We start from the raw sequence: 12544 nt of genomic DNA, 5'->3' as shown, positions 1-12544 counted from the left end.
TGAGTTTGAGTAAAGTGTCCGTAGGCTCTGCGTGTGTTCATGAGCGTGTCTGTGAGAGAGAGGAGGGGGAGAGATAGACAGACAGACAGACAGACAGAAAGGGGCAAGGCCAATGACGACGAAAGGCAAAAAGTGATAAGGATGGGTTGTCAAGACAGGGTAGAGAGAGACATGAGAGAGAGAGAGAGAGAGAGAGAAGAGGGTAGACAAAATATGCTTGGAAGTGTGTGACGGTGAACAGGTAATGGAGTGGAGGTGGTAGTTTGAAATGAAAGAATTCATAAAAGTCCACGAAATAGGGTAAAAAAAAAAAGGAGGAAAAAGAAAAGGCGTGAATGGAGAGAAAATAGAAGAGGATAGGTATTATGGGGGTGCGGGCGAGAAATATAGAGAGTTAGTGCATATGCATATATGTATAAATGTACACACACACACACACGCACACATGTGGGTGTTTATACAAACAAAAATAGAACACAGTAGAATTAACAAATATATATTATATAGATATAGATAGATGATATAAATATGTTCTCTTAGCAATATATCTATCTATCTGTGTATATATATATATATTATATATATATATATATATTATATATATATATATAATGATATAGTCTAGTAAAGATAGTACATCCTTGCTTCAAACTTCAGACCCCAAGTTATAAAACTACAAGCAAGTAGTCATTTGCCACCAAATAAAGACGTTCTCTCTCGAGCGAGAGTGAATGAGAAAAAGAAAGAAAGGAGAAAAGAAGAAAGAAAGAAAGAAAGAAAGAAAGAAAGAAACGGGAGGGAAGCAATGGAAAGAAAAAGACGGGGTACAGATATCGCTATGCCATAAGTTTTTTTGTTCTATCACAACATGAAACTTGATTTAACTATGTCTTGTGTAATATATATATATATATATATATATATATATATATATATATATATATATATATATATACCCAAGGGTGACTAGTTCACATGCTCTATCTGGCCATCACCTCTACGTCCCACGTACGCCGACTTTTGTTTTTTCAAACGCAGAGTTTCATTTTATTTACACGTAAATTTGGACAATAATCACGATTTGAACTTTCTCCCTCTTTTGATGGAAGGTTTACACCATGTATTCCTCATGCATTGTAAGGGTGGTGTGCTACTGATATTCGGTTAGAAAAGGTTTTCTAGCGAAGATAAAATTGTTAGATAGCAATAATAGAGAAAGAAAAAAAAAAATGATCGAACAACAAACTGCCTGGCGGACGCATAAAACGTCTGAACTTACAAACCACTGACGTCATAAATCACATGTTCTGGTATTCTGTGCTACGATTGGTTAGTAGTGTTCGTACTTTGAAGTTTCTTTTTGGTGAACACAGAATTTTGAGCGACCCACTAAAAATCAGTGACTTCCGGCTCACTAAGAGAGACTAGTGTTTCCTGTCACATTAGAGACCACCGGTTTCCGGTATTGTAAGTGTTCATGATAGGGGTTACAAGCGTAATTCATCAACGGACAATTTACCATCCCTTCAACTACCAAATAAAACAAACCTCACGAGCTTCACAGGTAGTTTCGGGTTTGTGAGTAATCGATATTCACTACCATGCGGTGTTACGGCATCTACTGATTACTCATTGGACAACGAAAGACAACCTCCTGGCTTACATCATCATTTTCTCCCGCATCATTACAGATACTGACAACATGGAAAATAACATCAACATCATAATTTCTCATCACCCTACCCTAAGTTATTGAAGTTCTTTGTACCAAATAATAATAATAATCTTTACTACTATAGGCATACGGCCCGATATTGTGAGGGTAGTCGATTACTGGTACTTAATTTCTCCACCCTGAAAGGACGACAGACAAAGTCGACCTCGACGGAATTTGAACTCAGAAAGTAGCAAAATGTGAAAATACCGCAAAGCAGTTCGTCCGGCGTCCAAACAATTCTGCCAGCTTGCCGCCTTAATAATAATAATAATAATAATAATAATAATAATAATAATAATAATAATAATCCTTTTACTGGAGACACAGTGTCACAAATATTGAGGAGGAGGCGACCTGTCGATTACATCGACTCCAACGTTTTGCTGGTGCTTAATTTATCAACTCCGAAAAGATGAAAAGCAAAGTGGACCTCGGTGGAATTAAAATTGGCGGGAAAACTAAAATCGGCCAGTTTTTGAACTCACCTCGTATAATATACATGTATGCATACATACATTTACTCACACACATATATACACACATTTATACATACATACATACATTCACTCACACACATATATACACACATTTATACATACATACATACATACATTCACTCACACACATATATACACACATTTATATATATATATAATATATATATATATATACATACATTCACTCACATATATACACACATTTATATATATACATACATACATGCAAACATACACACACACATACATACACACACATATATATATACATACATACATACATACATAAACAAATACATGATAAATTTATATATACCCTAAGATATACGAACATACATAAAATATGCAAATCTAACTAAAACCACCTGTAATACTGTATCCTTGTAAAAAAAGGAGGGGATACGGGGATACAGAGAGAGAGAGAGAGACAGACAGACAGACACAGACAGACAGACAGACAGACATAGATAGATAGATAGATAGATAGATAGATAGATAGATAGATAGATAGATAGATAGATAGATAGATAGATAGATAGATAGATAGATAGATAGATAGATAGAGACGACAGAGTGAAGTCCAGACAAAAGAAAACAAATGGCCCTGTTTGAAAGTATGTAAATAGACAGACTACACAACAACATCATTAACGGATATAAACGCTAAACATAACAACAGTAATTATACAAAGATAACTGCAATTGATTGCTAAGATCAAAGAGACAACGTCTATGTTTTATTTGTATATGTGTGTATGTATGTATGTAGGTACGTATGTGTTTCAGCTTTATGTATATATGCACGTCTATCTATCTATCTATCTACCTACCTACCTATTGATCTATATGTGTATGTGTGTGCTTGTGTATATCTATGTGTGTGTGTATATATATTATATATCTATACACACACACACACACACAGACACACGTGCACAAACATCTATATTTTGCACACATATATACACGTGTGTATGTATATGATTGATTGATTGATTCTAGTTTCAGCTCATGAGCTGTGGCCATGCTGGGGCACCGATATATATACACATAATATATATATATATATATGTCTGTATGTACGTATGCATGTATGTATGTAAGTATACACACACACACAGACAACTTGGCTATCTCAATCAACTTTATTGTTTAAATTTATGAATTTCATCATATTCCCTATATACATACATACATACATACATATACAATATATATATATATATATATATATAGACAATATCTATTAAACACCACCACCGTCGCCGCCAGCTACAGAAGCATGTCCTGGACCACAACCAATGCCACAGACATCGCCGTCATGGCCATCCAAAAATTGCCTTTTGCGCACCAACGCATGCGCGCGTGGAGGGTATACGAGCACTTATATTACATACATACATACATACATACATACATACACAATTGCACCGAGTGTTTCTGAAGACCTACCATTAAATACATACAAGTGTGAAAAAATTTTTCCATGATGATGATGATAATGATGATGATCATGATGACAATGTATCTTTAAACAAACCAATTAAATAGGCTCTAGTGCACTTTATTAGTATTCTTACTTTATCGACCTCTTTTTCTTTTTACTATAATAGGGTGGTGGTGGTGGCAGGTGGGGGTGTAGTTTCATCTCACTACCGGTGGCATTTTTGAATTAACGAAAAAATAAAGAAAAAGAATAGAAAATGCACTATAAAATGAGGTTAAACTACTCAAGTATGTTAAGTCGAATGTCACACAACAACAACAACAACAACATGAGTATTGAAAATATATATAGTATAAATGTATATACACAATAATCATTTCAGGGTCGATAAATTAAGTGCCAGTGAAACACTGAGGTTGATGTAATCGACCACTGTCTTCCCCCAAGATTTCAGGCCTTGTGCCTATAGTAGAAAAGATTATTATTATTATTATCATTATTATTATTATTATTATTATTATTCAGTGAGAGAGCAGTGCATGCCATCATCAAAGTGACACGGGGGTAAAATATACGAAGCCCAGTAATACCCATCGTGTCTACCCGTCTGATAAGGGTACACCAGGCACATGCATCACAACCATGTGTGCACGACATGGTGATCTCATATCAAGATAAACAGTGCATGACCTTGCAGGTGGGGCCCAGTTAGAATTTCCTTCTGGTCGAGTAAACCATCCCGCTCAAAAGGTCCTTGAATAAGGATTGTTTAAGGATGTTGAACGAACCACCCATGTTTCCAAAGGTGACTTATCCAAACCTCTTATTATTATTATTATTATTATTATTATTATTATTGTTATTATTGTTATTGTTGTTGTTGTTAAGGCGGCGAGCTGGTACAATTGTTAGCACTCTGGACGAAATGCTTAACGTTATTTCACGTATTTCACGTTCCGAGTTCAAATTCCGCCGAGGTCGACGGAACTTGAACTATATGAATTAGAATTGGAAATAATAATGATCCTTTTTACGAAAGGCACAAGAACAAGATTGGAAATTAAGGGGATAAGTCGATTACATCGTCCCTAGTTCTTGACTGATATTTATTTTATCAACACCTACAGGATGAAAGGCAAAGTCGACCTCGGCAGAACTAAGAACGCTAAGACGGATGAAATGCCGCTAAGCCTTTTTTTGTTCGGAGAGCTAACGATTTAGTAGACTTCTCGCTGCCCTCCTTCTCACCGCCCTGGCAGCAGCAGAAGTAGTAGTAATAATAATAGATTTGGTAGACGAAAACTGAAAGAAGCCTGTCGTATGTATGTATATGTATATATATATGTGTGTGTGTGTTTGTGCCTGTGTTTATCCCCCACCCCCAGCATCGCTTGAGAACCGATGCTGGTGTATTTACGCCCCCGTAACTTAACTGTTCGGCAGAAGAGACCGATAGAAGTACTAGGCTTACAAAGAACAAGTCCCGGGGTCGATTTGCTCGACTAAAGGCGGTGCTCCAGCATGGCCGCAGTCAAATGACTGAAACAAGTAAAAGAATAAAAGAATAATAATAACAATAATAATTTAGGACGAAGACCTGCAATTTGAGATGGGATGGTTCATACAATCGACCATAGTAATTTGACTGACTGACACTTCATTTTAATGACCCTGGGTGGAGATAATACAGAAGTAACGTTTGAACATAGAGAATAAAAAGATTCATATAATACGATCCCTTTTTGAAAAGGTAGAAGAATGAATTCTAAATAAAAACAGTATCAAGGACTTGCACTACCATTACCAATCAGCACAGTCACCACCAATTTCACCGTTGTTATCCTAGGAAAGTCAATGACTCCCTAAGCATCGTCTGTTATACAATAAATGTGACCTTGAACACATACATGCGTTTCAGATCTTATACTGACGAGCTGAACTTTCACTGCCATCTATTTACACAGAGGATGATGATACCGGTGAAAAAGTTGGGTATTCTTCACATAATCGACCAAGAAACCATCCGTTTTATCAAATATTTACCACAGCATTTAGTTAAGATTTTTAATAATGATCCCATCTACCTAGCATTCACGCTCTTCTCTCGTTTTGGTGTATTCGTTACCAGTTCAAATCCCGTCGAGATAACTTTACTTTTTTATTATTGTTTCTGAATCTATAAACAAAAACAATCTAGTGACAGAATCGTCTTTCCTTCCCTCCCTTTGTCATTTTTCTTTCTCATCCTCTCTTTCTCTTTTGAAGAAATCATCTGTGCTCAGACCCAGGGAGCGATCAGCACCGTCAGGTTTAAAATGACCAAGACACATCCTACGTCACGATGTTCCCACCTACCAACAGGAGAGACCAAGCTAGGTGCTTAGTATAAAGAATGTTCTCCTGTCTCCAGAGTTATCTTTCCTTAATCCCCCGTTATGTGGTCTTATACCGCTTTGTTATAACATTATAGCTGTAGATGACAAAGGTGTAGAATGCCTAAAAAAATATCTTGTTACATTTAATCTTGAAGTCCTGCCTGCCCCAAGATCAAAACCCATAGTAGCCGACCTTATGCCCTTCCAAGGTTTATAACGAGTACCAGTAGACGCAGGGTATCAACCTTTATAAATGTGTGAGATTTGCACTTTCGTTAGGAATCATTATCAGCAGCATAAGAAATAGGCAGGTTGGCCGAATCGTTACCGTGTCGGACAGAATGCCCTGCGGTATTGTCCTGGTACTTTGTTATGTTCTGAGGTCGACTTCATCTTTTATCATTTTGTGGGGTTGATAAAAATGAAAGTACTAACAAAGTACTAGAGTCGATGTACTTAACAGTAGATTGACCGAATCTTTACAGTATCAGACTAAAATTGCCCGCGGTATTTTCCCGACAGCTTACGTTTTGAGTTCAACTTCCATCGAGGTCAGCTTTGCTATTTATCCCTTGGCGGGATGGGGGGTTGATAAAACAAGGTTTTAGGATTGATAAAACAAGGTTTTACGGTTTTAAGCATGAACTAAAGTCGATGTAATCAGCTAACTCCATTTAGAATAAATTTCAGACCGTGCGTCTAAATTAGAAATGAACGTAATTATTAGAAAACCTAAGTAGTTGAGTGAAGGATTCAATGCCCTGCTTCACAGTAAGCGTTTACTCTGCGTGCTAGGGCCTTGAACTCGTTAGTCTCAAAATGGCCGTTAGTCTCTCCGGAGGTTGATGAAACAAGTACCAAGACCGTAACACTGATTGTATTTGATACTGTTAATGAAAAAGCTCTATGGCAAATATCAACTTGGTAAAAGTGACAGCTCAGAACATACGGTAGAAACACGCTTGAACGCTAAATTAAAAACGACGACTTCTGATAAAATTAAAGCGAAGTTTGACTTCAAGTCCAGAGTTCAAATCCCGCTAGGGTTGGACATAGGGATATAGAAATTTCTTTTGTTAGAGAACAAAGCACTAATTTATATATATATATATATATATACACTAGTAGATTAAAATTTATAACACTCGAGCATGCGGTCTTATTATTTAGAGAGGCACGGAAAAAAGGAGGTGGCGTGAATTTCTGAAGGGGAATAGTGGAGAGGGGGCCACACCTTTTCGACGATGGGACCCGAAAGCAAACTCGTTCCATCTTGCAAAATTTCTCAGTCATGGCAATTCTCCACGCACCGTTACTACTTGATTTCCTCTCGACGTTACTAACAGATTCGTGACCAATGCAAGGCGGTACCTGTTATATAACTGGGGAAAAGTTACAAATCAATTTACTGTGGAGATCCATTGCCTTGTTAAGTTGATGATATGAGGAGAAAAGGTGGGGGTGTCTTTGTACCCAGTTCTGGAAATCGTCGCTATAATAATAATAATTATTATTATTACTGTCCTTATGATGTCCCCACCCTTCTAAGCCCCTATGAAATCATCGACTCTACTACTACTACTACTACTACTACTGTCACTACCACCACTTCTAGGATTGTTACTTATGTTATCGTCATAATTTGGATTTTGCATCTAATTTAGAAATCACTATATTATTATTATAATAATAATAATAATAATATCAAAACTATTACTATGATTGCTTCTAATTTTATCACCATCCTCATCATCACCACCATCGTTATTCTCGACAATATTATAAAAACAAGTTTTGTCATACATCTTTTTACAAACCCCTACCTACATCAACTAATTATGATGGCTGAAAACAGAGATACAATTTTTCCATAGAAGAAAAAAATTACAATACAAAGAAAACATTTGACACACACACACACACACACACACACATACACACACACACAAATAGATAAAAGGAAAAAATATGGATCAAAATAATGGACAAAATTTCAAAATTGAAATAAATTTACAAACGACAAAAAAAAGATATATTTCTGATTAAAAAATTAATAAACTTAACTTACCTGAACTAAATAGCACAATTGCTTTCAAACAACTATACTCCGCCGAATCGACGTGGAGTGCCTTTAATTTTTCAACCTGTTCCTGAAATATTCTTATATGATCCATAAAAGCTACAACTCTGTCAGCCGCCATTGGGCTCGCGTGGAGCCCAGCAGCAGCTAACAGCGGTGCCACATGTAACGGCATAGAGCACTGAGCAGCATTTAAAACGAACAATTCGCTCCAACTGAGCCGTAAGAGAGCTACTTGATCTGCAACTTGAAGGTCCGGAAAAAAGGGGATATTTCGCGCCCATTCGACCGCACTGAACAACAGTCTGGCGGCAAGTTCACAAATGTTCTCAATACCCATTATATTGTTTGGTTGCATGCACTGACCGTAGCGTGACGTAGGGTAGGGTTCGGCACGTATCAGCATTGATATGAAGCTCGACAGGTACGTATGTCCGTTTAGCGGGTCTCCGTTCGTGAGAGCCATCTGTCCGGGAAATCCGGGATGTTGTGTTGGCGGGACGCGTCCTCGCTGGACAGCTAAAGAAATTTGGGGAGAGAAGAAAAGGGAGAGAAAAAAGAAAAAGAGAAATAATGAGAGATGTGGCTATGAAAGGTAATTAATTAAAATAAATAAATGATAGAGAAAAAAATAAATTGTAACATTCACACACAGAATTTTATGTATCTATAATATATATATATGTGTATGCGTATATATATATCATACGTGTATGTCTGTGTGTGTGCGCGTGCGTATGTGTCACAGGTATGCATGTGTATTTGTCTGTATATATACGAGCATATATGCAAGTATGATAGATATATATGTAATATGTATGTATGCCTAGACATATTATTATACACATACACCTATACATATATATATACATATACATATATATACATATACATATATAAATAATATACAGATATATATACATATACATATATATATACATATCACATATACATATATATATATATATTATAATATATATATATATATATATATATATATAGTATGTATATATATATATATATGAGAAGTGTATGTGGTACATGTACTTTTCACATTACACATGCATGCACCGACATCTTTGTATACATATTTGAAATTTTGCAAAAATGCCTATTTTCAGATGATGTTTTTGGCAGAAAATGAGATACAATAAAAAATACATGCATGCAAACAAACAAACACAAAAAATTATAAAAATATAAAAACATTACACACACATAAAAATGCATATATATAATATATATATATATATATATATATACACATAAACATAATAATGTTGTTACTAGATATACATAGCATATACACACCGAGATGGTGATGTGTAAATAAATGAATACATATGAATACATATTTATGTATATGTGTGGGTGTATATATATATATGTGTGTGTATATATATAAATATATACGTGTACACACACACACCTATATATATATATATTATATACACACATATACATAGTTATATATATATATATGTATATATATATATATATATGTGTATATATATATACATAGTTATATATATATTTGCATTCATTTATACATCTGTATGTCTGCGTATGTGTTGTATATATCTAACAACAACAACAAGGGAATGGTTTCAGAACATATTTACTATGGAAGCACACAATGAAAATAATTAACAGGACAAGCTTTAAATCAATTAATACAGGTGAAGAAATATCGACAATTTGATTTTTTTTTCTTTCAGATTAATGTTGATTGTATAATAAATATATATATACATACACATATGTATATATATATATATAATATACATAAACATTGTCATGTATATGACATATTTATTTACACACATATGTGCGTATGTATGTATATAAATACATACATACATGCATATATATAAATATATATGTATGTGTAGTCATACGTGTGTGTGTGTGTGTGTGTGAATGTGTGTGTGTGTGTGTGTGTGTGCGTGCGTGTGCGAATATGAGTATGTATAAGATTCTGGTAGAGTTTGAATACATCTGACTACATATATATACACAAATTGAGTATATTAAAGCAAAGAGAACAGGTAAGGTTACACACACACACACACACGCACGCACGGACATACCTTTATAACCACACAGAGATGCGAACCAGTGAGATAAATCTACCTGTCTTGCTCCATCGGATGGGGTTCACACGTTTATTAAGGGGGTCTAGAAACGATAACCTCTGCTGACGCAGCGTTTCATTGGGATGCTGTGCTTCAAACCCTTTAAATACAGGTACACAGGCTTATCCAATTTCACACTGAAGGAACAGTTAGAAGGGGACACCTAGTCGGCGGTAAAAGGACATATTAAACCAAAACGGCAAGAAGTGGGCTTGAACCCAGAACATAAGGGTTTACGAACTGACGTTTGATAGGCTGTGCTTTTTAAAACCACCTGTCAATAGCTATGGTATATATAATGTTTACTCTGTGTGCGAGCGTGTGTGTGTGTGTGTGTGTGTGTGTGTGTGTTGTGTGTGTGTGTGTGTGTATATGTGTGCGTGTGTGTGTGTGTCTGCCTGCCTGTCACCGACTTGAAGTGATTTAGTCAAACAAATCGACCACACGACTTTATATCTCTGTCGTCACTTTTGCCGAACACCTTGGTTACGGGGAGGTAAACACACCAACACCGGTTGTCAAGCCGTGATGGAGAGACAAATACAGATACAAAGGCACACACACAACGGGCCTCTTTCAGTTCCCATCTACGAAATACACTCAAAAGGTTCTTTTGCTCGGCCTGAGGCTCATACAGTAGATAGAAGACACTTGCCCAAGGTGCCACGAAATGGGACTGAACCCGGAACCATGTGGTTGGGAAGCAAGCTACTTTACCACACAACCATATATATATATATATATATTTACATACACACACAAGCACACAAATATCTATCTATCTATCTATCTATCTATCTAACTATAGATAGATATATGTATGTATATATATATATATATATATTATATATATATATATTAATGTTTACGTTTATTTATAATAAAATGAAGGGGGCTTAACAGGCCAAAACTTCGAAGTCACTGACAGCAATATTCCTTGTTTAGACATAATGTGGACACGCAGCTGCATACATACATTTATAAATCAAAAAATTGAGTTTCAATCTTGAGCGAACTGTAAGTAAAGATGTGATGAGCGACGAAATAAGGTGCGTGTGTGCGCGCACGAGCCCCACCCACCCCATGTGTATTTTACGTACGTATGTATGCAAGTGATGGGCTAGTGTGTGTGTGTGTGTGTGTGTGTGTGTGTGTGTGTGTATGCACCCAACACTTGAAGCACACATTCATTCAGCAACGTGTATACACTAAATAGATCAGGCGTGAATGTATTTATTTTACATTGTTTTTACAATTAATTTAATAAAATATGCTTCCCCAACAATCAGTTTCTAGGATTATATATATATATGTGTGTGTGCCTGTGTGTGTGGTGTGTCTGTGTGTGTATCTCATATATAATATATATATATATAATATAAATATATAATATATATATTTATACATATGTGTATACTTATATCTATATTCATACATAATTATATATATATATGTATATATATATATTCATATATATTATACATATATATACATTTATACATATATATTTTATACATCTATATACGTTTATAAATATATTTATACATATATAAACATAAATGAATATATTTATACACTCCCCATATACATATATATATATACATTATATATATATACATACATGTGGGTGTTTGTTTTTGTCTTTGCATACACAATATACATTACATAAGCATATATGCATTCATGAATACATACATACATGTATGTATACACACCCGCTTATATATATATATATCTAAGTATATATAACCACACACTCACATCGCTATTATTTTTACATCATGTAAAATGAAAGTGAGGGGAATAGTACAAATACGAAGAAAATTAGCGTCTCAGATGAATATTTGAAATAATTCAATATGAAGCCGCATATATATACATATATATAATAAGCTACATAATGTATACACAAATGCCTAAACATGTCCGCGCACAAACAAATGTGTGTGTAGTATGTATGTACATATATAATATATATGGTACAAATTACAAGCGTTTATAGACACATGTGTATTGTGTACACACATATATTATAATACATGTTATATATATATATATATATATATATATATATATATATATATGTATGTATTAGATATATAAATTAATATGTGTACACGCGCACACACGCAAAAATATATGTATATGCAAAAATGCATACTCGCGCACGTACACACACACACCACTGTTTAAATTCCCCATTAATAAAATTTACTATTTTCAATTCCTGAAATTAATAGTTTCCCTCGTTTCTTAAACTCAATTTCTTCCCCTCAATGGAGGACTGCTAGTT

At 34.9% G+C, this 12544-nt stretch overlaps 1 protein-coding gene across 1 annotated transcript; it reads right to left on the bottom strand.

The window, feature by feature from the left end:
• Positions 1-8104: 8104 nt before the first annotated feature.
• LOC115227264 (nuclear receptor subfamily 2 group F member 1-A-like) lies at positions 8105-8702 on the bottom strand (the record flags this gene model as incomplete). Its single annotated transcript, XM_036498584.1, has 1 exon — positions 8105-8702. A coding segment is annotated over one exon (598 nt), but the record flags the coding sequence as incomplete, so codon positions are not given.
• Positions 8703-12544: the final 3842 nt, after the last annotated feature.

Source organism: Octopus sinensis, unplaced genomic scaffold (genome assembly GCF_006345805.1).
Source record: "Octopus sinensis unplaced genomic scaffold, ASM634580v1 Contig02490, whole genome shotgun sequence".
Taxonomy (NCBI): Eukaryota; Metazoa; Mollusca; class Cephalopoda; order Octopoda; family Octopodidae; genus Octopus; species Octopus sinensis.
The sequence above is the reverse complement of the archived record's forward strand: the minus strand, read 5'-3'. Positions and strand labels throughout refer to the sequence as shown.